Source organism: Lates calcarifer, linkage group LG17 (genome assembly GCF_001640805.2).
Source record: "Lates calcarifer isolate ASB-BC8 linkage group LG17, TLL_Latcal_v3, whole genome shotgun sequence".
NCBI lineage: Eukaryota > Metazoa > Chordata > Actinopteri > Centropomidae > Lates > Lates calcarifer.
This window is the reverse complement of record NC_066849.1, coordinates 9049251-9075612: the sequence shown is the minus strand read 5'-3', so window position 1 is coordinate 9075612 and position 26362 is coordinate 9049251. Positions and strand designations below refer to the sequence as shown.

Sequence of the window (26362 nt, the reverse complement as noted above, 5' to 3'; positions counted from 1 at the left end):
GGCCAGCCTGCGCTGTAATATTTATATTAGGGTTAGGGTCAGGGTAACCTTAACATTAGGGAGTTGATAATGGCCGCATTGCTAGTACCCATTCACCGCTACTCTTATTTAAACTGCTCAGTGTGGTGGGCAGCATAAAACATTATATTTTCAGTAACAAAGTAAGATTGACCAATTATTAATTCAATGTGAATGATAAAATGAATTGGTTGGTTAATTAATCAGTTAATTGTGTACGCTCCCTTCTTTCTTTCATCTGATGCCAAAACCAGTCCAGATGTTGCTTTGAATGATGCTCACAGATGGTTTGATAGTCTAGCAAAATTCACTCCGTTGCTTTAGGCGGTGGGACATGGCGATATGTTGTTATGAACTAACAGCCTACACCAAATCTCTGTTCTCATCTACTGTGCCGATGTTCATGTGTTTCATCTTACCCTTTCTCCTTTGTTTCTGTTTTCACTTTCTTCCCCTCTCTTTCCTTGGTGCTTTTTCGCTTCTACTTTCTTTAAATCATCTGTTCTTTTGTTTTGTTCACCCTTAACCCTTCTCCCTGTGCTGCCCTCTCCCAATCTGTGCTGATCTCTGTAATTCTTTCTCTGTCTCTGTTCTCCCCACCTCCAAATCACTACTGTAATCTCTCCTCTCCATCTCTCCTCCAGGACGGCTCCTGTAATGGTCTCCAGCACTATGCTGCCCTAGGCAGAGATGTTATTGGTGCCACATCAGTCAACCTCATGCCCTGTGACCTGCCCCAGGATGTGTACAGTGGAGTAGCACAACAGGTCAGCACCAGTGGGCATTTTTTTTTTTTTTTGTGGGATGGTGGGTGGGTTGGGGGTGGGGTAGTTTGCATTGTTTTTTCCTCTTCTTTGAGATGCATTCCCACATGAAGGTGCACAAGATAACTGAGTTGTTGCTGATTTCAGTTGCAAGGCATGTGGCAGTTGCTCAGCTCTAAATATTCAGATGACTCCTTAGATCCCAGAGTGAGTGACAGACTGAGCACTGAGAATATATTTCAAGTTTCTTACTTTAGGTCTTGCTGTTAAAAGTGCTTAGTTTCTCATGTCTTGCATCAGAATGCAGTGAGAGTAGACAGTCTCCTGCATCTGAAGGCTCAAAGTTCAAGTGTGCATACAATGCTATCAGAAGACCCTGCCAGCAGCATGCTTCTTTTTAGGGAGAAACAATTTGAAATTTATTGTGAGGTACCAACATCTCAGCACAGGAGGAATCAGAGAGTGTGCTGAGGGAAAAAGTTGAAACATTTCAAGGGCAGTGTCGTCAGAAGCTGGGGCTGACTGAAAATGGAGAGCAGTTTGTTGCAGGACACTATCTGACTTTTATTTTTACCTCTGGGCATTGCAGTGAGATGACACTGTAGATTATATCAGGCTTGTGAAATAGCATGCTACCTGGCAAAATAACTTGTTTACTCACAAAGATAAGCTGTACAATAAAGAACACTGGTGATAGTGATGTCATTGAAGGTTGTGTTACAACTAGTGCGGAAAAAATTAGTTAATTAACCATTAGCTAATCAACAGAAAATAACGAAAAACTGTTTTTCTAATAATCTATTAATTGGTAAATTAATTTCACACGAAACTAAACTTTTGTTGGTATCGCTTTGGGTTTCAGGAAACTGTAGTGGACATTTTTCGTTGTCTCCTGACATTTATAGACACATTGCTGCTGTTAATCAAGAAATAAAGGGCACATTAATAAACAATGAAAATAAACATTGGTTCCAGCTCTAGCTTCTGCCCAGATTAAATGTATGTGAATTTTGTAGATATTGACATGCATGTTCATTTACATGATAAAAAATGATCATGGTTATTGTGTGTGTGTGTGTGTGTGTGTGTGTGTGTGTGTATGTATGTGTGTGTGTGTGTACTTGCAACATTTCCTTCATGTTCCTTCATGTGTTTCAGGTGGAGGAGCTGCGAGCACAGGATGCAGCGAACGGTCTGAAGATTGCCCAGGTCCTGGAGGGCTTCATCAGCAGGAAGGTGGTCAAACAGACGGTGATGACTGTGGTGTACGGGGTCACACGCTATGGGGGACGCCTCCAGATAGAGAAAAGACTGAAAGGAGATTGATGAGTTCCCCAAGGTACGGTGGTTGGAGGGTGGTGGTGGTGGCTGAGGGGGTTCCCTCACACAGTGCATTGTTTTATTTTTAGCATTGTATGACAGAGTAGCCTTTTAGTGCAGGATCTCTTCTTTAGGGGCTCTTGTTACGCCTTCCTCTCAGACTATACATTCTTACACACACATTGAGCCTAGACATACTTAATGACATACAAAGTCTTCTCTACTGAGGTTTATCCTCCTTTTAAATTATTGCTCCATTTTCCTCTTCATCTGCATGAAAGTAGTTTGACAGTGCACCCAAAGGGATTTCTGTTAAGTTTGACCTTGACACAAAGAGTTCCACCGCTCTCGTCTTGTAGTCAGGTTTATTTACATATTGTCTTATCACAGTGAAATAAAATATTGCATGGTTGAATCAGGGAGGCCATATGTGTAATACAACAATAGGTATAATATTTGATATCCTCTGCACAGCCACTCTGGATCTATTTTTAGCTCAAAACCATTGCACTTCATTTGGTTGGACATAAATGGTCTGTTGATGGGTACACCCATTCTGTCAAATGACACCATGGCAGGAGAATGGAAGCATTTAATCTTCTTACAGCACTGTAGTACTTATTATCTGTCAAATAGCTGTATAGTTCCTTATGATAATCTCATCGTCTGTATAGATGGGATCAGCATGATCCTACTGTCAGTGTATCTACCATCTCACAGCCAGAGGATTGTGCTAAATGACTTCTGCATAATGTCCCTAATTGTTTAAAAAGGGAATCAGGGAGAAGTCTAATTGTGACTGATTACAGGGGGATGGATGGGGAGATGAGGCAGCTCCTACTGAGGGAGAGATCATATCTCTGTAATGATATGAGAAATACACCTTTTTCATTTTGTGCTGCAAATGTATCATTTATATTTGCATTATACATTTAAAAATTATTCAGTATTAATTAGATTGAATTGTTTTCATTTAGAAACGCAGTGGAACAAAATGTAAACAGTGTTTAAGGATGTGAATACACAAGTATAATAGTGTTTTTTTTCCAGGAGCATATATGGGATGCATCCCATTACCTGGTACGGCTGGTGTTCAGTGGCTTAAAAGAGATGTTTACAGGGACCAGAGAGATCCAGGTGAGTTCATTACAACTGTGTAAAGTCAAAAATATACATGCAGTTATCTTATCCAGCACATTATCACCAATATAGTGTAGACTCACACTTGTGTGTTACTAATTGCATAATAGGGCTATAAATATGCTGTTACTTTTCTTGTTTTCTCTAGAATATACTCACGCATGCAAAAATAGCATTTCCATTCAGCAACATACATCTGCCCATCATAAAACACAGTGCACACTTATACAGGCAATAAAACATTTTTTCACATCCGTGATGATAGAGTATATATTTCTTGGAAATTTTTCAGGAAATTATTATGAAATTACAGACCTGTTCTGACCTATTACTGCATATAGGATGTTATTTTATTTTTTATTAATGACTACTTTGTTTCACTATTACCTCGGCAAAGGCACCCATTCATCACACAGGCTCCATTTATATATGTGGGGCGAGCACCTGGTAGGAGATTGTACATTACCTCCACAGGCAGAGAGGAGTCTGGCGACCTAATAGCACCACCACCCACTGTGGGCGTGCACGTCCTTTGGGGGAATGTGTGGGGACAGCCTAGTCTGGGATGAAAAATCCCCTTCCCGTCATACCTCAGTGCCGACCTGATGTTCTTGTGCGAGTGTGTGTATGTGTGCGTATGCACCTGCTGCTTTTAAATAGGTCATATCCTCTTGCATTTCACAGGGGTGAGTTGAAGTATGTCATCCCTGACCTCCTCTCCTACATTCTCTGTAAATTTCCCATTTATTCTGTGCTGCTATTCATTCCCTTCAGATCAGGCTCTGTCCACTCTTTACTCTCCCTCTCTATCTTCCTCTTATCAGTCTATTGATTGATCAGTCAATCTCTCCAGCAATCTCTCTGGTTAATCTCTCACTCCCGTTTCTTTGCTTTCATGGTATCTTCATTTCATTGTGCCTGGGAATATATGGAGGGAGGTGATGATGAATGGAGCAGCTTTGGGCCAGAGTGCTACCTCGAGTTGCTAGGGCTTATTTATCTTTCCTACAGCTCTGTGTGTGTGTGTGTGTGTGTGTGTGTGTGTGTGTGTATGCATGTGTGAGGAGACACTTCTGGGACATTAATAGGGCTTCCATTCTTGGAGACAAACTGTGCCAGACGCTCCTGCAAACAGCAGTGTCGCACTTGCAATTTTTAGAATAAGCAACAACTCCTCACCTGTTCCTCAGCAAGTTGGCAACAATTGTTTGCAGCACCTTGAGGAAGAGCAGCAGGCCTCAAAGTATCGATCATCTGCTGATGCTGTGGAGGAGGAGTTTGTTGTTCCAGATGCGCCATAGTGTCTTTACATTTGTAGCCTTATTTATTAACTCCTTTACCCAGCAGAACATTGAAAACTGACATCCACACAGTAGACAGGTGTTCACACTCTTTCTTGGTGATGTGCTCCTCGATCCAGTGCATCCCCTCACTTTACCTCTGCTGGCATCCGTCTGTTGTAGGATTGGCTGACAGAGAGTGCCAGGCTCATCTCCAAGTCTGGCCACACTGTGGAGTGGGTGACACCCCTGGGTTTACCCATCGTTCAGCCCTACCATCGCACACGCAACCAAGTGGTAAGTCTGATCCTAAGCCATGTGTGGGTTTCCTTTACTAGTCTCTCTAAAGTGAAGTTGTAATAAATTGTACACACTCTGTCTGTGATGAATCACATGGTTTCACACATAACACAGTGGTGTTTTCATGAAGGTGAAATATTGGTGTTTTTCCTGCATTTAAACCAGTGCAGTAGGTGTTAGAATCGATGTCAGTAGTGGCAAAACTTACCTGTTATGCGCATGCACCACACCCACTCTTTGTATGTTACCACACTGTATGATAGACAGCTTAGCCAATTATAGGCCTGTCTACATTCTCTGAGTTTCAGAAATTAAGTAGCTGACCTTTCTGATGCTCTCCTCTTGTATCTTCACCTGTTTGTCCTCCTCTTCTTCTCTTTGTCTCAACTTTCACAACATTCTCGATACTCTCACAACTGACCTTTTCATAGCACAGAGTGTATCCACATTTTGACTCATAACTGTACTATAAACGGTACTCATTAATTTCATGGCATACTGACCAGTAATAGAAACCCCTGAGTGTACTAGCCTATTGCTGTTATATAATATGCGTTCGATTTGACTCATCATTTCCATGAGGTAGTGAGATGATTTGGATCATCACTTTCACTACAATCATCATTTCACAGTGTAATTTCCATGCATTATATGTCATTGGATTTTGATGGAATTTCTAATGAAGCTGATAATAAAGCAGGATGGCGGGTTAGCTGTGGGCATACAGTAGTAGTCAGTGCGCACATACTGTATGAGCCAGATGAGTATTTACACACATTTACAAGAAGACTAAGAACAGCCGCTCTCCTGATAGCTGTCAGCTTATAACAAGTGATAAGGCTGTTGTCCTCACACAGCCAACCCACAAATTTCAATTCACTCATTGTGGCCTGGCAAAACTCAGTAAACATTTGCTTAATTTAGGGGCACTGCCAGTCTGCTTAGACTAAATTACTTTGCATGTGATTTGTTCAGATTTTTTTCAACTGAGGAACATGACTGGATGCCCAGGTCTTCAAAAACACTTGAGGATCTCTAACTGGGAAAAAAATATAACTTTTATAGTTGAAAACTGTCAGGGCTCAGTGGATTCTAGACTAAAATCTCAAAGTAAAGTTTGCTTGTGAGATGTAATGTCGTCTGGCTTTGGATTTAGAGTGTCTACAAACCAACCCCTTTGTTTTTGCCACTTTTAATTTTCTCTCTTCTTCATTTCTCCCCTCTTTTTCCCTGCCTCAGTCTTATTTCTTTTTCTTCTGCTCCAAGGAAAATCCATCTCCCTCAAATAATTGTAGTCTCAGCCTTCTCATACACAGGACACCCAAATTATCATGAAGCTATAAGTACTGGATGCTTTGTGGGCAGAATGTCCCAGTTAGGCTTTCCAAGTCTCGATAGGTTTGTGATGTACGAGTGCACTACTGATGGTGCATTGTGATTGCTGTGAGTGTCTCAACTTTAATGGAGCTCTACAACATCACTAGAGTTGTTCGTCACTGTAGTGATCCTAACACTAGCATGTCTTAGAGATAACATGCCTGTGTGCCAGCACCTCTGCAGATAACACCCCTGTGTGTGTGTGTGTGTGTGTGTGTGTGTGTGTGTGTGTGTGTGGTGTGTGTGTGTGTGTGTGTGTGTGTGTGTGTGTGTGTGTTTGTGTGTTTGTGTGTTATTATGTAAAACCCATCCTGACCCCTGATATCCCTAAGCTCATTACCTAAGTGAAGGAGGAAGTCAGACGTATAGCATATGCCAAGCACAGGCAGACAGCTAGCTCATAGGTTGGCCCAGCATGCCGCCTGCTCTTTTAGTATGACATCAAGCAGACGGTTGGCTCAGAGGGGGTGTGACACCTCATAAGCAGGTGCAAGAGAGTGAGGGTGACAGATGGTGGGTCTTCTAAGGGTGCATCTCTCTCTATGGATATAGTAGGGTACGTTCCCTTTATTTGATGTGCTTCTTTAATGTCCTGCAGGGACAAGGTAGCTGATTAGCCTGAAGTTGAATAAATAAATGAATGACTGAAGAGATGACTTCATGGGTGAATGAGGTTTTAGCTTACGTTTCACAGATAACTTTCTTCATCCCCTGCAATAATTCTCTAATCCAGTTGCATCACTGGGCAACAAAAATGAAACTAACTTGCAGAAAGGTCACCTTTTCCCTGCGTAGCTGGATTAAATTCAATCTCCCAGTCTCCTCTCTGCCTCTTAAATCCAAGGCCACAGTGTTTCTGAGGGTCGTTGGTAATTAGACTCTAGATAGAGTGGGAAGATGAAGTGTGATGCACAGTAAGAAAGCCAAGGAGCAAAAGTAGCTACAGTAGCGTCACATAATCAGACAGGAGTGTGCTTGCATGCGAGCGCAGCTTTGGGTTTTTATTTGTTGGTTGTTTTCAGTGTGCATGCAGAGATGGATACACATGCCAAACTGTGAAATGGAGTATTTTCCATGGCTGATAGGAGGTGAGGAAATTAGAGTAGGATAGAGTAGCTGAATGGAGCATGAGCATACATCAGGGAGGATGCCTAACAGGATTTGGAGATACTAATCGGATCAGAGGTCACTCTGGCTCAGATTCCTTGTTTATTTTTCATTCCCCCTCCCAGGCAAGGTTACAGTGAAATCTCACTCTCAGTGGATGGTGACACTAGGGAGTTGTCAGCTGGATTGGCTGGATTTGACTGGATTTGTGAGTTTATAGTGTGACTAAAAGCTTGTGATCTAATGTCCTCTGTGTGAAAAGAATCAGTTCAGGTTACTTTGGGTTTGGTGATAAATTCCCTGGACATTAAAGAACTATGTGTTATTTCTTATTAGTTAAGTACAATAAAGTACAATAATTGCTTGTGGCTGATAGCAATACAAAAGTAAAATAAATGGTTGAATCTACTGTGGTACAAGTCCCAAGAGTTAACATATTTGAAATAAAAGTAAAAATAAATAAATAAATCATACTAATCATGGACACATTATGAGACAAAAAGCTCCTGGTTACAAATGAAAAAAAGGCACCCCACCCCTAAAACATAGAAACAAGACATCCAGACTGGATTAAAACACAACATGCTTTTGCTTTGTGTTTCTTTGCGGTCATTTTGTATTTCCTTGTAGTTGTTTTGCTTCTCTTATTGGCATTTTTGTATGTCTTTGTCATCATTTTGCACGTCTTGGTCATGTTTTATGTCCCCAAGACATTTTGCTTCTCTTTGTGGTCTTTTGTCTCTTCATGGCTTTTTGGTGTGTCTTTGTAGTTGTTTAGCATCTCTTTCTGGTTGTCTGTTTGTCTGTTTGTTTCTGTTAGTTGTGATTGTATAGCATCTCTTTGTGGTTGTTTTGCGTCTTTCTTCAGGTCATTTTTATCCCATGAATCTCTGGGCCTGTGCCCCGCAAGGCCAGGTCAGTAATCCTTCCATGTAACTGAGGACAAACCCATCTGTCTGTCTGGCTTTTTCTTGTTTTGTATGAAAGTAGAATTGCAGCAGACTTGAGGAAAATCTCAGGGCCTGTACAAGTCTGTACAATGAGTCTGCTTTTCATTCTAATTCTGGGGAACTACGTAAATGTCGGCGTGATGCCCTCCATGCCTTCTTTTGCCTTGGAACAGAAGCAAGCTGTTCCCAGGGGTAGCATGATGTTTCGTTGATCTTGCAGAATCTTGTGGCATTTTGGGGTGAAATAATAAATGCAGTTTGAATTTCAAGGACACCCCCGAGAGGCAGAAAAGGAAAGTTTGGTAGGAAGAAGGTCTGGAAAGAGGTCAGTGGAAGTGTGGCGAGACTCAGGGGTGTGTGCGAGTACTATGAGTCTGCAGCTGTCCTCATCTGTCTTGGAGGAGGGGGGGAGGGGGTAAAGTACCAGGTGACCTGGAACAGCAGGAGAAAGGAGGTGTAACGCAGAACTGATTCCACCGGAGCAGATGAGACGTTATTAACCACTATGTGATGAACGGGGATTCCCCTCTTGGCAGCATGGGTCCTACAGTGTGTGGTTAATGATGGCTGTTGTATCCGCAACCATATGTACTGCAACTCTCAGGTGATTTAGACTATAGGAGCCTATTCCCCACAGACACACATTAGGGTTATCCAAGGTCTCATTCATCACAGCTTCAGGGTTTCAGTCACATGTTGTACACAGATCATGCACATATTCATTAGAATGAACAGCAGTACAGCTCACAGTAGTGACCCCATTTACAGCGTGGCAGTCCATTACTCAAATCAAAGGTAACCTCACTTTCTTTCACTCTCCCTCACCCCTTTTCACGTCACATTCTCTCCGTTCCCTCCATCGAACTGATCCGTTAAGACACAAAGATGGGATGTTAAGAGCGGAATGATGGACAGATCTCCCCACAAGTCTTCCTGGAGCAATGATGGATGAGATAGCAGCCATGGCAGAAACTAATGGGGTTTCACCACATTACGCTTCTATTTTAAAACCATTTCTTGATTCGTGTGATTCTGTCATTCATCACACAGCGACCTTCACGCAATCGAGTGAAAACCGAGTGAAACCACCAAACCAAGTAGCTTGCTGGCCCCGGAGGCTAGCTTTAATGTACTTGCATCCATGTGAATACCTGTCACTTTAATCCCTATATATACCTGCCTTCTTTTGCACATGCAGTTAATAATATCAGTTTTAATTTTACAAATCTCAGTTACTAAGAAGTACCTCATACATTTATGCAATCTTAATACTGCCATAAAGTATTTTTTTGTACAATCACTATAGAGTATAAGATGTTGCAAAAATGTAATATGTAACATTATCTCTTGTGAAACACTAGCAGCATGGCTCTTGGGATGGCAGTGTGAACAATGTCAATATCTGCTAGATGGATTGCCACAAAATTTTGTGCAGACATTTTTGGCTCCCAGACAATTTATCCTGATGACTTTGGTGATCCTCTGACTTTTCCTTTTGTGCCACCTATGAGCCTGCCATTTTTGATTTTGAGTTGAATGTCTCTACAACTATCAGATGGATTGCGAATGGCTTTTGTTACAGACATTCACGTCCCCTACAGGATGGATTGTAATAACTTTGCTGGATTCCTTAACTATTCATCTAGCAAATGATGGATGAATAGATGTGAAATTTTCTTATATCTTCTTAGAGATTCCGGGTTCAGTTAAAATTCATCTGGATGTAATTTCTCAAACAAAGGTTCAGTGAACACACAGACACTGTCAATATCCCAGTACACCAATTTTAAGAAAGCATCACCTCATGTCCTTATAAATGATATCTAATGGATTTTTACAGTAAAAGCACCGTACCAGAGTACAGATAGATCTAAGTGTTTGTAGCACTCTGAATATAATTGAATTGAAATGACAAAATCTTTTTCCATTCAAAGCTGCTTTCCATCAGTGAAAAAATGTGCTCAGACAGAGTAACAGACTCGGAGACACTTAGATACGTTAGTGTAAGCTGAATGGAAGGTAAACACACTAATGCAATGTGCTCACTTTACAAGGAGTTGGCTGACTGCTGCCAGTCATATCTCTTACCTGATAGCAGCCTGTCGTTCCCACCCAGGCATGGTTCCAAGAGTCAGGGAAAGACTGCCCTGCCGCAGATGCCTTGGCACGGCTGGACTGGATGGACCCCTCAAGGCTTGGGAGATTAGAGTGCTAAGTCTTCTCTCCATTAAGAACAACTGTCAGTAACAGCTTGGGTGTTGGTCTTAGAGAGTGTGTAAAAAAAAAAAATGATGGAATGAAACAGCAGAGATCAAACAGAGGTATTTGCCCAGTGCCCTGGCAGTGTGCATGTGCTGTACATTGGTCTTCCTCCAGTGATGACTGATTACTAGGATTAATAATTGTACAGAAATTACTCCAGAAGTTGTCATCTTAAGAAATAGCTGACATGATTGATCAAGTAATATTTTGTGTTCAAGTGAGCTCTTTGTTACCTCCCTTTTTCTTTTCTTAACGTAAACCAATGGAGTCAGTTAAGCAGAAAGAGAGAGGAGAAAATGGATTTCTTAAAAAAAAGAAAAAGAGACTGTGATGACCTCTGGGTTTTGTTTACACTAACTTGTGTCGGATGAGGTCACTCTTAAAGATTTCAGGTGATAATAACAAGTGACTGTTTTCTAGAACATAAAATCCATTTTGTGGAATCTTTACAGAAACCTGTAAAATAACTGAGTCATGCCAGGTGTGACAAGGTCACCATGAAGTGCTCACACACACATCTCACTGACCCAAAAGCTTCTGTCTAGCCTAGAACAATTCACAGTACTGTACCTAGCATCCAAAAGCAGAACAATGCAGCTCACTATAATCTGTTTTGAGCCAAGATCCACTGGGACTAGCAGTGCTAAAAATATGTCCTCATGAGATGCTGTAAAATAACTATGGATAAAACTTTCCAAGAAAGGCTTTAATGACATTTGGTAGAATAACTATTAATCCTAGTTTGAAATACTGTTTCCATTTTAATCCACTAAAAATTGGCCACTACAGAGACAACCACAACTATTTAATTTAGTAAAGCAGAGCTGAACCTTTGAACCACAGTCACAGCTTTAAGGGTTCAGGTAGCCTGTGTTGACTTTCAGTGCCTCCTGACTCCCTGTGGCCACTGACCTAAATAAGCAGCAGGGAAATGTAACATGGATGGGTGGATAGGAGAATGGATATAATTCTATGTGTTATCAAGCATGTTTTGATAGTAAATTAATTTCCTGTCACCCTGGATTCTGGTCAGGATATGCTGAGAATTCACTGTGAACAGTCATAAGTCAAAACTGAAGCATGAAATAAAAATGGTCTAAACTTCTGTCCGTCAGGTGAAGTGACTCATGTCAGCTGTAGTCTTGTAGAGTAGACTTTGTAAACTGCAGAATGTCAAGTGCATCTCAAGTAATGAACCATAATAGTTTGGCAAATCACATTTTCTGCTGTGTTATTTAAAGCCTCATATGGAAATGACCTTATTGAATCACCCTCAGTAACACCAACTTCAGATATGCAGCTTTTTATTCATTGTTAAAGAAACATACCATACTTGGGGCTTAAAATAAAACATTTGAATTTCATGTGATAGTAAAGTGAACATAGAGGATATAACCTTGGGCTTAAGAAACTTGTAAAGGACATTTTTCTCCTTTTTCTATTATTTTAAAGACCAAACAAATAATCAGTTTATCCATAAAATAATTGTCAGATTAATCAGTAATGAAGTTGAAATAGTTGCAGCCCTAATATTTTTTTGTTTCAAGACTTAAATGAAGCTAAATCATACTTACAATGAGTGAAATGTTGAAACTTTGCATACTATTTTCTCATGGCTGCATCATATGGAAAGTATCCAGAGGTCTTTTACATAATTTCATGTGTACTGTCCCTCCTCAGGACATGTTTGTTGTCTAAGAAGCCTTCGTAATATAGTGAGTTTGTGGGGTCACTTAAGTTAAGGAGCTCTTTTTATCTTTTTACAGACATATGAGTTAGTAGTTATGTGCGGACCTCAAGTTACTGCCATCGTCAGCCTGATGGAAGTGAAATGATTAACCCTCTCTTTTCTTTGTCTCTGTTTTGTCTCTCCAGCTGAAGAGTACCATTCAACACATCAACCTCCAGATAAGCCATGACTCCAAAGAGTAAGCCCCCCTGTTTCTCCACTCTCACTGATTTACAGCAGATGTAATGTTACCACTTTTTGGTGCTCATTGACATTTTGCACTGATATCTGGAGTCTGATTTTAGTGACCTGGAATGAGGACAGAGAATAGCTGGTGAGAGGAACTGTGTTTACAGCAGGTCTTTAATTTTGTCATTGACTTTAATTACAAGTTTTCAAACATGTAGCTTCAGACCATTTGACAACTTTCTGTTCAGCTTTTAGAGGTGAATGAAAGTAGAAAGTAGAGCTCTCCTGAGGCAATTAGCTTACATTCTCAGGAACTTCAACTGCACAAAAGCACTGTCTCCAGTGGATATTTTCACTAATTGCCTACTCAAGCTCGGATATAACTTTGTATTTGTCATAAATTAAGAAATGCCATCCAAAGTGTTTTGAAAGCATAGTCTTACATGTCAAGTTTCAGTTGTAAGAAGTAGGAACTGGGAGTTTAAACTGTTTTGTCAGTGAGCGTCATTTAGAGATAAATAATAAAATAAAAAGAATCACATTACTAGCAAAATATCTCATTAATGAGAAGAAAATGGGATTATGCATAGAAAAAGGTTCAGGGGCCACAAAATCTGTGAGTCAAGTTAAGAAATGCAGCAATGAATGTGAGAAATAGTAAAAAATGAATTCTAATTTTCTATTATAATTAGAAGTCCTTGTTGCATTAATGATGTGTGACACAACTTGATAAAAATGCAATATAAAATTCCATTAATGGGTAAAATTACAGTTATATATAGTGGAGGTTCAACTTAATACACACTCCCCAGTGTGATCAAATGTGCATGTAATTATGTCCTTATGTTGTTGAGAAGAATTTCAACCTCAGAATGGCTGATAGTGCATTTTATTTACTGCAGCACAGTAATGCTTTACAACTGAGAGAGAAACTATAACCTGCCGATAAGTTCATCAGAGGAGGTTGAGATTTTACATATGAACGGATTCATTCCATTTCATTTTAAATTACTATTGTTTTCCACCTGATCTCCTGAGTATCTCTGACCTTTTGGAAGAAGGAAGGCCATGATTTGCAGTGAGGCAAGAGAGAAAAATGCTTAGATAGAGTAGTAGTTAGTTTGAAGGTCAGACAGAGGAAGGAGAGACAGCAAGAGAGAGGTGAGGGAAGACGAAATAAGAGCACTGGAGACAGAGATGACAAAGGCTGACAGCTGTCCTCTTCAGTCTGACATCTACAGTATACCACTGATCCAGCAGCATGAATACTGACACACCAGTCAGCTCAGAAGGAGGGATGGTGGAAGTTAAGAGTCGAGAAGGAAAGGGTAGAGTGTCGCTTAGAAAGGCTGTCCTGTCGGAAACTTGAAATCTGCTGTCAGAGAGAGCATCAGTGTTTAACAGGCCAACATTCTGAGACAAAACTTCATGACTGATTTTCTTCAGCTTTTACTTCCACAGAGACACGCACACGCACATGCACATGCACATGCACATGCACATGCGCGCGCACACACACACACACACACACATAAATGGGAGTGCTCACAATTGCACTTGCTGTAATTAAAGATCCTAAAAAAAGCTTGCCCAACATTTAACGATGTAAATACAGGTACAGATGAAGTAACAACAGCATTCAAGCCTTTGTTTTTCTTGCCTTTTCCTCTGTCCTTCTCATGCTAATTATACAAACATTAAATGCTAAGCCCTGTGTCAACTTTTAGTTCTCTCTTGTGATATGAAGTGAACCCTCATCCCGCTTGTGTGCCCCATAGGGAGAACAGTTACACTTCAGGGAGCTGCGGTTGCTAACCCTTAGAGTACTGACTATGCACCTTTCCAGCCTGTTAGGCCTATGGGATTTAAAGGTTATATCTTTGTTTTGTGTGAGTGTAGGTGTAAGACAAAGTAAAAGGAAAAAGAGGAAGACGGTCTTGCTCTGAGCAACACAGAGTGTGCTCACGAATAAATTTCCAGGAATCTTGTTTTTGTTCAGCTCTAGCCCAAAACAGCAGAACTAAAAGCACCCGGATAAAAATCAAACTTCTCCAAGCCAAGAATAAAACAGGACAGAAGGATAAAAAAGACTGATACACAGGCATGGTGCATGTTTGTTTTTTAGCTTGGGTTTGGCACAAGCTCTCTCTCCGCTCTGTCTGCATTTCCATTAGAGGAGCGTTCTGGTCTGTGGCAGCCCAGAGGATTTGAATGGCATAGGCTCAGGGTAATGGGAACATGGAGACGCAGATTGGCAGGATGTTTTTTTTACTGCCAGTCCCATCATCAGCGACACTGCATTTATATTACCTTGTTATATTTCTTTTATATCATGTCTATATTTGCATACTCTCATATTGACTATTGCTTAGAGAGTGGTGAGTCCCCTGTGGGTCACATAGCAGAAAGTAAATATTGATGTTGAAATCCATGCACAGCAGGCCTGCACAGCAGACTTATTGTAGGGAAAACACAAGTGTGACTAATAAGCCCTCAATAATATTCTTATTACAGCAGTGCTTTTCCTGCTAGTCTAACTACACTTAATTTTTGGTTGTATTAAATGGTGCACCATAACATACAAAATCTGTTAGTGAGAGTTCCCATCAGCATCTTACCTTCAGAGAAAAATATGGAAAAATTAAAGGCACTCTGTGGAGTTTTTGGCCTCTAGTAGTGCTATTATCAGTAGTCCTCCACAGCTCGTGCTTATATGCTCATTCAAGTCCTCTTTTTGATCCAATCACCTGCAAAAGGTTTGATTTAAATCCATCTCGTAATAATTCCCCACCCACCAGATCCAGTTCACTTGAAACGTTTACATTGTGGTTGATGAAGATGCTCTAATTTCCTTTTCTCTGTTAATGTAAATTTTTAAAGAAACATAAAATGGTGTAAAGTACCACACCCATTCAATGAAAGCAAATATTAAAAAGAAGCATTAGAATAATAATTACAACATTATTTGTGAATGTTGCTTGTAACAGAGAGTTTGGTTAAATGCATTCCAGTTTTAGCACTGTCCCCGTCATTGCACAAGTTATATGACCAGACACTTCCCCTGACCTTTACTTTATCTGCACATGTACCGGCTGTGGTGGCTATGTGATATGTAAACCCCTCTCGTCCAAGTAATACACAAACATAAAAAGAAATCAAAACAGGATTGCATGATTAATAATGAGGCCACTTCAGATTTGTGAGATAGCTTGGAGAGTATGGAGAGTATGGAGAGTATCAAAGTACAGGAGCCATTACAGAAAGAACTTTTCTTTAAATGTCTTTGCTTGGTTTTCTGTCCATTCACAGGAGGCCAGACACAGTCAAACAGAAGAACGCCTTCCCGCCAAACTTCATCCATTCTCTGGACTCCACACACATGATGCTGACGGCTCTCCACTGCTATAGGTATCATTTAATGTACTGCACTTATTACATGAATATTTTAAGCAACTGAGATAAAACAGAGACACGTGCCTGTATGTCACATTGCGAGATTAACCCTCCATGTGTGCATGACCTCAAATGGCTTTTGAGAAAGTGCCCCCTCACATAGACATTGTATGATATACTTTGTCCCATCATGAATTATCGCACCTGTCAAGGTAAATGTCCTATGTCCACTGTGGTTTAAGGTGTTATTGTCTCTGAAAAAAATCTACCTATTTTCAATGCCATTGTCTACCTTTTTAAAAGTCTTCTCCCTCTGATTTCAATCCAGTGCTGGTCTGACGTTTGTCTCGGTTCACGACTGTTTCTGGACCCACGCCCTCACTGTGGACACCATGAACAAGGTATCAATTTACAGTACATCCATTTTTCACTCCCACATTATTTCACCATTCCTCATCTGTTTCCATCCTGTCTGACTATAGAGCATATCATTGGGCGTTTATATTCTCCTCTTTTTGCTGATTAATTACAGCTAAAGGTGGCATTGGACATGTGAGTCTGCTCATCTGATCCAGGCTTCTCCTCAGTTTCTTTTTGGATCAGCAGAATGATTGTATGTGTTTTAAAGCACTGAGTACTGAGCTAGTTTTTTTTTAGCACTTTTCCAGTGGTGGCTGGTGACAAAAATAATTTGTGTAGCATCACTAGTGCCCCTGTTAAAGGAGAGGCATCAGCATTTCGATGCCAGTAAAACAAACTTTGTACCATCACTGCATCATAGATTTACAGGCTGCTGACTACAGGTAGCACCATCAGACAGACAGAGCCTGTCTTGCTGAATAAATGACTGTCTGCCCCTGCCTGCTGAAAGTAGCTTGTCAACAGGCCCAGACTGAGACACAGCGCAGAATAAAATGGATCAAATTACCATAAAGCCCCAATTTTCTGTAGATGTAGCTTCAGAGCACAGTAACAGTTTTTATGTCTTCACCCAATCTCAGAGGAGTTGCAACCAATGAAGCAGTTCCCTCTCAGTGCATTTATTCTCTCTCATATTCTCTTGATGTGTGAGTGTACGCCTCCCTCATTACGCAGGTAATTGAACACAGCGGCAGGGGAGGGGGGTATTAAATATCTTAGTCAACACCTAAGCACACGAAGCAGGGTCTCATTTTAATGGGAAGTGATCCTTCCTTCATCCGTCATCTGTCCATTTTCTGAAGTGCCCAGTTCCTGGTCAGCTTGAGGAGTTTTTGTTCCTCAAACTGCACAAACCACAAAAGTCCTGGGTGTACTGATGTGGTCAGTGTCTTGGATTTTAATGAAGTGGTGGTTGGTTTTACACAGAAGCTGGTGATGAAGAAAGCCTGATTTAAGGCTGCCCAGGGATGATGTGGGATCTATCTACAGTGGAGTTCTTTCTACCTGCCAAGCTGACTTCATGTAGTCTTGGTTAGCGTTGTCCATGCTAACAGATTAGCTGGCATTACTCTCTGGAGCTAGCTAGAGCTTCCAGATGTGCTACATACAAGTTTTCTGCTAAAAAGTAGTTTTACCAGCAAGTTTCTGTTTTTCCAAATTCTCCGCATGTCCATATATACACTATCCTTACATTGTCGCAACATGTTTCTAACCCCTGCTGAGTGTTCATCCTTGAATGTTCGTAAACGGGAGACCTGTCTACATCATAGGAAAGATCCTGATAACTTGCAGCCGGTACAGAAAATAATAGCACTTTTCTTTCCCAGGACAGATATGCTATTGTCTCTTTCTTTCTGCCCCCTTCATCCCTCTCCCTCCCACCGCCATCCCATCTTTTAGCCAGTCACCAGGCTAGGACAGTCTGGGGAGCTTGTCGGTCAAGTGATCAGACCAGAGTAACTCAGAGTGCACTCTTCTCTGCCTCTTCTTTCTCCAACTTTCAGGTCTGTCGGGAACAGTTTGTCGCCCTGCACAGCCAGCCAATCCTTCAAGAGCTGTCCAACTTTCTGCTACAGAAATACTGCACTGGGATCCTGTGAGTTTGCACACCTGCATGCAGGAACACATCTGAACACACTCATACACACACACAAGTCTCAGGAGTGACACTGTGGTTGTCTGTTTATCAGGTTTATGATGGAAAAAATATTTCTACTTGGCTTTTTCATTTTGTAGCATCTCCTATTCAGGGACACGTAATTACTGTGATACAGTGTCTATATTTCAGCAAAACATTATATAAAATGTTATATAATAGTTACATGTTCACATTTTTTACACTTTGTTACCCCCACCTGCAATCTGTCCCTCTTTTTCTGTTTGAATTGTTCTTGCTCAACAAACCAGCATTGCAGTCAGTCTCTGTCTGTGTGTTTATGCTACACTGTGTGATCTTTATGGACTTTTATGGTATGGTAGACAAACGCTATCATATACCAAACATGTGACTCCTATATGCACCAACATTATACAACAGTCCAGAAGGTACACATATATAAGATGTTATAAGATTGTTTAAGTTACACTGGTGTGCCACAGTTTTTCCTCCAGTTCTCTGTGACATTAGATATAAAAGGATTTTCTCCCCCTCTCTCCGTCTGTCTGTCTTACTAGCCCCAGGCTGGGTTATGCTCATCGTCTAACTTTGTTTTTCTCTCTTTGGGATAATTGGACACCTTCTCCACAGCCTTTACTCTGCAGCAGCCCTCGTCCTCTTTGTTTCTCTCCCTCCCTGTCGTGCACACAGACACATTACTGTTCCCTAAACCTCCCAAACATATTATTCATTCTAGTAGACGCCGGAGAGACGGACACATGGGACTACAAAGACATTTGGGGTTGCTTCACATGTCACAATATGAAACAAAACAGATTTTTACCATCTGCCATTTTCTTTTCAAGAATTTGTTCAAGTCTCTCCTCAAGTCAAGAATGTGTTTTGCTTATTGTTACATCTCTTGAATGTTTGACCTTCACTCTGCAGAATGATGCATGTGCAGAGTTTGACACAAGAGGGCTGTTTACACATTCATTCGCTCAAAGGGGAAAGTTTCTTTGTGGAAACTTGAAACCTCCAGCACACAAACACTGAGGATGGACTCCTCAGTGAAGTAGGAGACCGCTTTTGCTCAGTTGCCAAACTTTTAAAACCAAAAGTATTTGCATATCCTCACACATGAACAGGTGCCACTTCTAGCACATCACATTTCATGTACTAATTATTAATTTAGAAGTGTTAATTCACTACAGCAAGTGCACTTGTGGGACAGGCTGTTTGATCTGAAAAATCTTAACAACTCTTGAAGTGACATCCAGGTGCGAACAGCCAGCTGAAGTTGAAATACCTGGGGCCACTAGTCAGCAGAACTGATCAGGGACTGAAACTTATCTCAAAGTCCAGTTCCCTTTGACTCAGCACTTCTGTAGACACAAGTCCTAACTTCTCATTCTCTCCCTTTGTGGCAGGACTGAGGCCAACAACAAGAAGTACCAGGACTACAGGAGGCTGCTGCTGCTGCTGGGCAAAGTGCCCCAGACAGGTCAGTTTGTGTGCAGCTGTCTGGCTCCCAAACACCTGGCCTGTCTAAAGCTGGGGTATTGTTTTGAGAGTGGCAACATACAGGGAGCTGTTTTTTTCCTAATTGGGTTGTAGAGGACTTGTATGTCCCGAGGCTTCTCTTTGGGGTTAGCAATAGGCCTCTCTGATAGGGACGCTATTGAACTGGGTTCTTGCACAGTGTTGTACTTTCAATCCTGTTTTATAATTGGTCACTGTCATTGGTTTTTTGTGATTTTTATGAACCAGCAGCACAGCAACAGACATGGATGTGTTGTTGCCTATTGTCTGTACATTTATTCCACTGCAGTCTGTAGTTGTTTGCATAGCTGCCCAGACAGCTGACTCAAACAGGAAAAGCCATTGAGTTTGGCAAAAAATTCAATTTTCAACTTGCATGATGGGTTTTCATGTCCGCCCTCGTGTCCACTCGCAGGTCCAAATTCCCCCGTTTTCCTTTGACGCCAGTGCAAATATCTGTCTATTGTTGTCCACAGAGGAGAGTGTCTCTCTCTGTCAGTCAGGTGGATGGAGGCTTTGCTGTTATGTAACCTCTTTGCTCCATCTCCATCTGTACACTTACTGTCAGCTTGGCACTGACAGCTGGGTTGTATAAATTGATTACTGTTAATTGTGTCCCTCCTCTGCATAATCAGCTTATGTAGCTGAGACCAGTCAGGTGTGCTCTTGAGGGGCGTGTGTGTGTGTCAACCATGTGTATGTGTGTGTGTGTATCCCTGAATGTCCACTGTATTCAGTGTTCAATATGAGGCCCACTGAATCTAGGCTAAAATCCACCATAATCTTCACTATGAAGGATCCTGAATTTATTATTTAGGTGACCCAGGTTTCAGTGTGTAATCCAGGGGAAGATCAGATGAATCAGGTGATCTTATAAGCATAGAACTGAGGGGAAAAAAGGCTGGAGAGGACATTAAATAATTTAACAGGTGTTATTGTGTAACTTTGATGATGATACAGTGGCAGTTTGAGAGGGATAATAAATGCTTTAAGTTGTGTTATGTCAGCTTAAATGCTGTCGTTTTACTTTGGTTTATTGTAATACAACAAAAGGTGCACAGTTTGAAAGAATCAAGGAGGTTCTCAAGGCGGTCAAGAAACATGCCTTTTTACTTGAACAATATGTGCCATCACAGTGGTACACAATGCAGGACATTATGTCATCATGGTAACTGTCTGTCTCTTACCAAAGGTTACATAATATTTTCTCACAAAAGACAGCAACTGAAGAAAAATACAAGAAAGTGAAGCACAAAAAATGTATTTTGTCAAGTAGACTTAAGTTCCATGCAGTGATTATTTGCATATTAATGAGAACTGTTTTAAGACAGATTGTATATCAATACCACCCACATGTTATGTTTTGACAAGGAGACACATGTAACAAAAAAAGCTAACTTTGAGGCAGCTGTTGGCTGCCACATTTGCATGCGCTGCCATCACTGTGTTGTATTGGTTAGTTTCTGTTGGCTTAAGCACTGATGTCATGTCAACAGTAAGTTTTTTTATTCCTAACTTTTTATGGCCTTTCCTTAATAATTCACACTGCAGCTCCTGCTGGTGTATGCAGCTGTCAGAGAGGCAAAGAGCGAACGAGGCAGAGCACAGAGTGCAGGACAGGGCCTCACCCAGAGCTAAAATTAGTGTTCAAGTCGTGTATTAAAGTTCATAGAAAATTTACTGGTGCCCAGTAAAACTAAAAATGCTATGCTGACTGTTTCGTACCTATCTTGTATAGTATATAGTATAAGGTAATTGTAAGTTATTTTTATATTATATAGGTGCTTTACATGCCATTTTACTATCTACAGACATAACCCTGCCCTAACACTTGTCTCTTGCCTCTCCAGGTGATTTTGACCTCCAGCAGGTGAAAGAGTCCACTTATTTCTTCAGTTGAGAGGCTCGTGAGGGCGAGCCAGCGGAGGGAGATGAATGGAATTGACAAACTACAGCGGGGAACCTGCAGGCCCCTGGGTCTCAACCAGTTTTGTCTTCCTCAGACATCAGTACATTGATTCTGCCGCGCCCTGCCTGCCTCCTGGTTCACAGGGCTGGTTGGAGCTGCTGGAGGCGTTCACATACAGTGAACCTGCCTGATTAACTGACTAGTGATGGAGGGGAGGGTGGGATACTCATCCGGGCGAAAGACGAGGGAATCAGCACCAGATGGGAATGTTAAGACTTCAATCAGTGAAAAGTACCTCTTATTATAGATGCTTATGACATATTCAGGTGTATGTGTGTGAGTGTGTGAGTGTGTGGTGTGTGTGTGTGTGGTGTGTGTGTGTGTGTGTGTGTGTGCGTGCGTGTGCGTGTGTGTGTGTGTGTGTTTATGAGCCATACTGACTGAATCATATCTGAACTGTGTTGACCTCTCCGTCACTCAGCAACATTTCTGCTGCTCAGTAAGATTCAGCAAAAACTTTCTACTCACAAACTGTAATTGCTAGTGATTGATGGATTGTGTATGTGTATGTGTATGTGTGTGTGTGTGTGTGTGTGTGTGTGTGTGTGTGCGTGTGCGTGTGTTTGCGTGCGTGTGTGTGTGCGTGCACGCACATATTCATGCTGTGAAGACCTCCACAGAGAGATGACATGTCTTTGCTACCATCCCACCTAATCATCGATTCCATCACTTACTGGATGGCAGGATGCTCCCTGACACAATGTTCAAACATTTCAACTTTTTCTGAGGAAGTTTGAAGGAGACATTTGAGGAGGAAATGAAAGATATACTTCACTGAAATGAGGGCTATGAGACTTGGAGAGAAAGAGAAATGTGGACGGGTGAGTCAAGGGGCTTTTTAGATAACAGTGTGTCCCAATGTACTCTTGATTCTTACCTTCTTGGAGTGACTAAGCACTTGGCAGTTACCCTAAAATAAACGTGTTTCTTAAAATGTCTCCTTGTTCAGTTGACGGTTCAAAGAAATTGCTGGTATTCTTAGTGTGCTTAAATAGGATGAATGAGACAGCACGTTATTTAGTTATATCTGCATATTTCAATCCTATTGTGTATCATGAGATGAAGGCCTCCTTTTAGATGCACCACAAAGGGTTTGCAGGCTTCACTAATCAACTCAGATCTTATTTTTCTGGGCCAGTGCCACATCTAGAAGTAAAAATAGCAGAAGTGCTATCTGATCATTGCTGGAAACGTTACAGCAGTTTCAGACAAAAGGTGCTGTTGATGTTCAAAGGCAAATGTAGGCTCAGCCAAACAAAGCTGGCTGAGTGACAATGTAATGAAATGGAGATAATCTTCGAGGGGGGAAAGATAGTGTGCTGATTAGACCGTAGGTTTTCAGATGATTTGCTAGGCAGCACGCACATGCAGATGCTCCTCATATTTTATGATGTGCCTGAGACATGACTTGCGAATTTGATTATTTGATTATTTTTTTCTAAAATAAAAAAGAGCCAAGAGCCTTAATGATATGATTTGAAGTGAACTCTCCTTTGAACTATGTTTTTCATGCTTGGTGTGCTCTCTGTGAGAACCAGCCATTAATGCTGCCAAGTTAAAGGTATATTCACACACACTGAATATAAATGAGAAGTTTGAATTTGAAGGATTTCTCACTTGATCAGCATTGATAACAAAACCTGATTTACTTTTTTGTTTATAAACATGTCACATGAAAGCAAGACCTTTATTGCCACAAGAAAAATAATAACTTTGAGAAGTTGTTTGCTAGATTAGAACATGAGTTCAACATTTGGTGAGATATTGAATTCCACTATCATATCTGTATGCTAAATATGAGCCAACAGATGCTAGCTTAGCTTTGCATAAGCACTGGAAGCAGAGGGAAACAGATATTCTGCCTCAACCCAAATGTAACACAATCAACCAGCATGAATTAATATGTTTTGTTTGTATAATCTGCATAAACCTAATTAAATAGTGAACTGCTGTAGCTGTTGAACTAACTGTTGACTCACTAGTCAGCCCAGCCAGGCTACTGGTGTTTAGTCACAGTAGCTCCCAGAGCTTCTATTTTCTCTCAGCTGTTGTCAGCTGGTTACTTCTCTCTGGCATCTTGTTCAACAAAGAGCTGTCCCATAACTGTCTACAAACCATTGCCCTGTTTTACCAGAGAAGTTTAAATAAAACTGAACAGTGTGACACGGCTAGAAGCTACAATAGGGTCCTCCATCTTTGACTGTTCAGCTCTTCGTTCTCTCAAAGGTCAGTACAGTCAAGGTGGGTTGCTGTTGGTTGATAGCAGGAATTCATATGTCGAACTTCACCAAAGTTGAACTTGAGCATTTGGACATATTTATTTCACCCTGTCTGATCACAGCAAGTCCACTGGACTTAATTTTGTTCAGATTTTGTTGTGTCCAGGCTTTTGCCAGCAAGTGTCCACTGCAGGTTGCACTCACACGTCACAGTTTGTGCATTACCAACTCAGTCAATGAGAGTCATCAGTACTGAACCTCCCATCATCTAAATGGTAAACCAAGCCAAGGTCCTTCCCCACTTCCAGCAGGCATTTGCCCTCATGCCTTTGTGGCCAGTTGACAAGGACAGAGCTCTCTCCTGTAAAGTGCTCTCAGGATCTCACATACTTACCACATATCGCATTTCACAACTTAACTTATGACACGTGGCTGCCTGAGAAAAATGTCCTGCACTACATGACCTGAGCTCAGCATCCAGGAGTGGTCATGGCTGGATGGCTGGATGGATTGGTGGATGTTGAGGGTATAAGTGGCTCAATCAATAGCTGTGACTCATGCCAAAACCAGAGTTGGCATGAGAGCTTTGAATTAGCTTTAAAATGCTTGCGCAATAGCACTTAAAATTGCTCAACATGTCACAGGGTTAGTGTGGAGAGGCAGGTCAAGGAGCACACACACATACAGCCTGTTTTTGTTGGGATGATGTGTGCGTTGTTGGAGGTTAACTACCGCTGACTTTGGCTGAGGGAGTAAACAGGATATTGAAGATGTCCTTACAGCAAATTGCAGTTGCTGTGTACCTTGATGGGCCTGTCTCACTTTCTCTGGGGTGATTCCAAGGATGTCTGCTGTTAGACCTCAACCTGCAGTAATGGAGCACAGCTTGTAGCAGGAAATAGTCAGATAGCTTCCATTACAGGACCTCTCCAGAGATTAACACATCTTATTGATGATGATTTTGTGGAGGGGAAACACTTAGTGCAAAAGTGATGGAAGTGAGGGATAGCATGAAAAATAATGTACACTACCTGCACGTCTCCTACCTTTTTTAAAGTTTCTTTTCCACTTTTAGCCCACATATGCATTTTTTATGCCCAGCAGACAAATCTGCTTCTGTATGATGGCACTAGAATTTTGATTTTCAAGTGTCATTGTTAAGTGAACACATATAAAATGCTTTTAAAACTTTTTAAGGTCTCTGGATGTGCATAAACAGGTTCTGTTATAATGTTTGAGGCAGTCAAGTTCACAGAGGATATTTTAATGCAACTACAGCTGATTGTGGTCTTGGGTTATATGCTGTAATGCTGAATTTTATGTGCTGTTAAAGTTATTTATTAGCTTGTGGATAAAATATGTATTATGCAGGTGAACATGCTAGATTACTTTTGTTTTCCAGGACTCTTGTTCTATACTTAAGGCCTTTAACAATAGCTAATATGTGGTATATTTGGAAATTTGAATAGATTTTAATCAATCTGACAAAACAATCTTACTCAAGGTCCACTTGCTCACTTTTTCTAGAGTTTATAAGTGCCTGTCATGGTCTTCATTAGTAGATGGCGTTTGCTCAGTTGTTATCTGCCGGTAAAGACTGTGGAATTCAGCTGACAGCACTGGTCATTTGATGGTAGATGGACCTTGAGTTGCCCCTTATTACTCCATGACAAGTGAGGAAACTAAAACCCCTGAAACATACAGTTAAAATGTACAGTTAAAAGCCCTGGAAAAAAACAAGTACTGTAATTGGACTTTGAGTTAACATTGTTTCATTAAGCTACAATCTCTGAGTCAAAAACCTTCAAGCTAGGTTTTCAAACAGTTTCCTAGATTTGACATAATGGAGATTTGTATGACTTGATAGTTTAATCTGTTTTCCAAATAGCCCACAGACAATTCTTTTTATTTTTGATTTTTAAAAAATCCAATCAATATGTTTAATTTAAACCTCCTCTGACTTTTGGGTTGTAATCCGGACATTAAATAAATCAACCATGGCAGGCGGGTTCAGATAACTCTGCTTCAGTAAACACCTGACATCAGTGGCATAGACCCAGGATGACTTTCAGCACCCCGGTGGTGAACTCACTTGATTAATATTCATATTTTTCTTTAGTGCTCCTCTGCTCTCCAAGACTCTGGCACTCTTTTGCTGTCATCTCTGCCCCATTTTCTAGAATTTCTTTGATTTGAATTGTTAATTTTGGAAATGAGCAGCAGTGTAGCTAAGTGATGCCAGCTTGATGTTTTTCCATGTAAATTTAGGTTGTTCATCCAACAGTCTGGCTAGAGGAGTGTTAAATGGAGGCTTTAAATATAATGAGGGCTGGTCAGGGGTGTTTCCCTGCCTCACACCCAAAGCATACTGGGATAGGCTCCTGCCCACTCTAACCAGATTTAGAAATAAGTGTATAAAGAGAATTGATAGCAATGAATGAATTAGTGGATAAAATGTTTCCTTTCAAAATCCCAAAAATATGAATATTTGGCATGGGAGGCATGTTAATTTGCTAAACAAGACCTTGAATAATATATTAATATGTGAATCTACTGCATGTCACTGAATGATGCCACACCTGCAGCAGTAAGTGTCTCACATTTAGCACAGACAGTAGTGTGGGGCTTTTAGCGAGCTCTTTATTCCAGCTACAGGCTCATCAGAAAGTGGACACTATAGAAGTGTTGGTCGCTATCTGCCAGGCATGCCAGAGCTGGAAGCCACTCTTCGATAGCTGGACCACTCACTCTCACTGAGAGCACTTTGATTTCTTTGCCAGGCTCCC

General features: G+C 41.0%; 1 protein-coding gene across 1 annotated transcript in view; it reads left to right on the top strand.

Moving 5' to 3' along the window:
• Window positions 1-21647, top strand: part of polrmt (polymerase (RNA) mitochondrial (DNA directed)) — a 40997-nt gene extending 19350 nt beyond the window's left edge. Inside the window, 11 exon segments of the mRNA XM_018667276.2 lie at window positions 663-785; window positions 1941-2096; window positions 2098-2121; window positions 3153-3239; window positions 4706-4819; window positions 12394-12446; window positions 15746-15844; window positions 16158-16230; window positions 17755-17846; window positions 19277-19350; window positions 21239-21647. Of these exon segments, the coding sequence (XP_018522792.1) occupies window positions 663-785; window positions 1941-2096; window positions 2098-2121; window positions 3153-3239; window positions 4706-4819; window positions 12394-12446; window positions 15746-15844; window positions 16158-16230; window positions 17755-17846; window positions 19277-19350; window positions 21239-21288 (945 nt within the window). The 3' untranslated portion in view covers window positions 21289-21647.
• Window positions 21648-26362: the final 4715 nt, after the last annotated feature.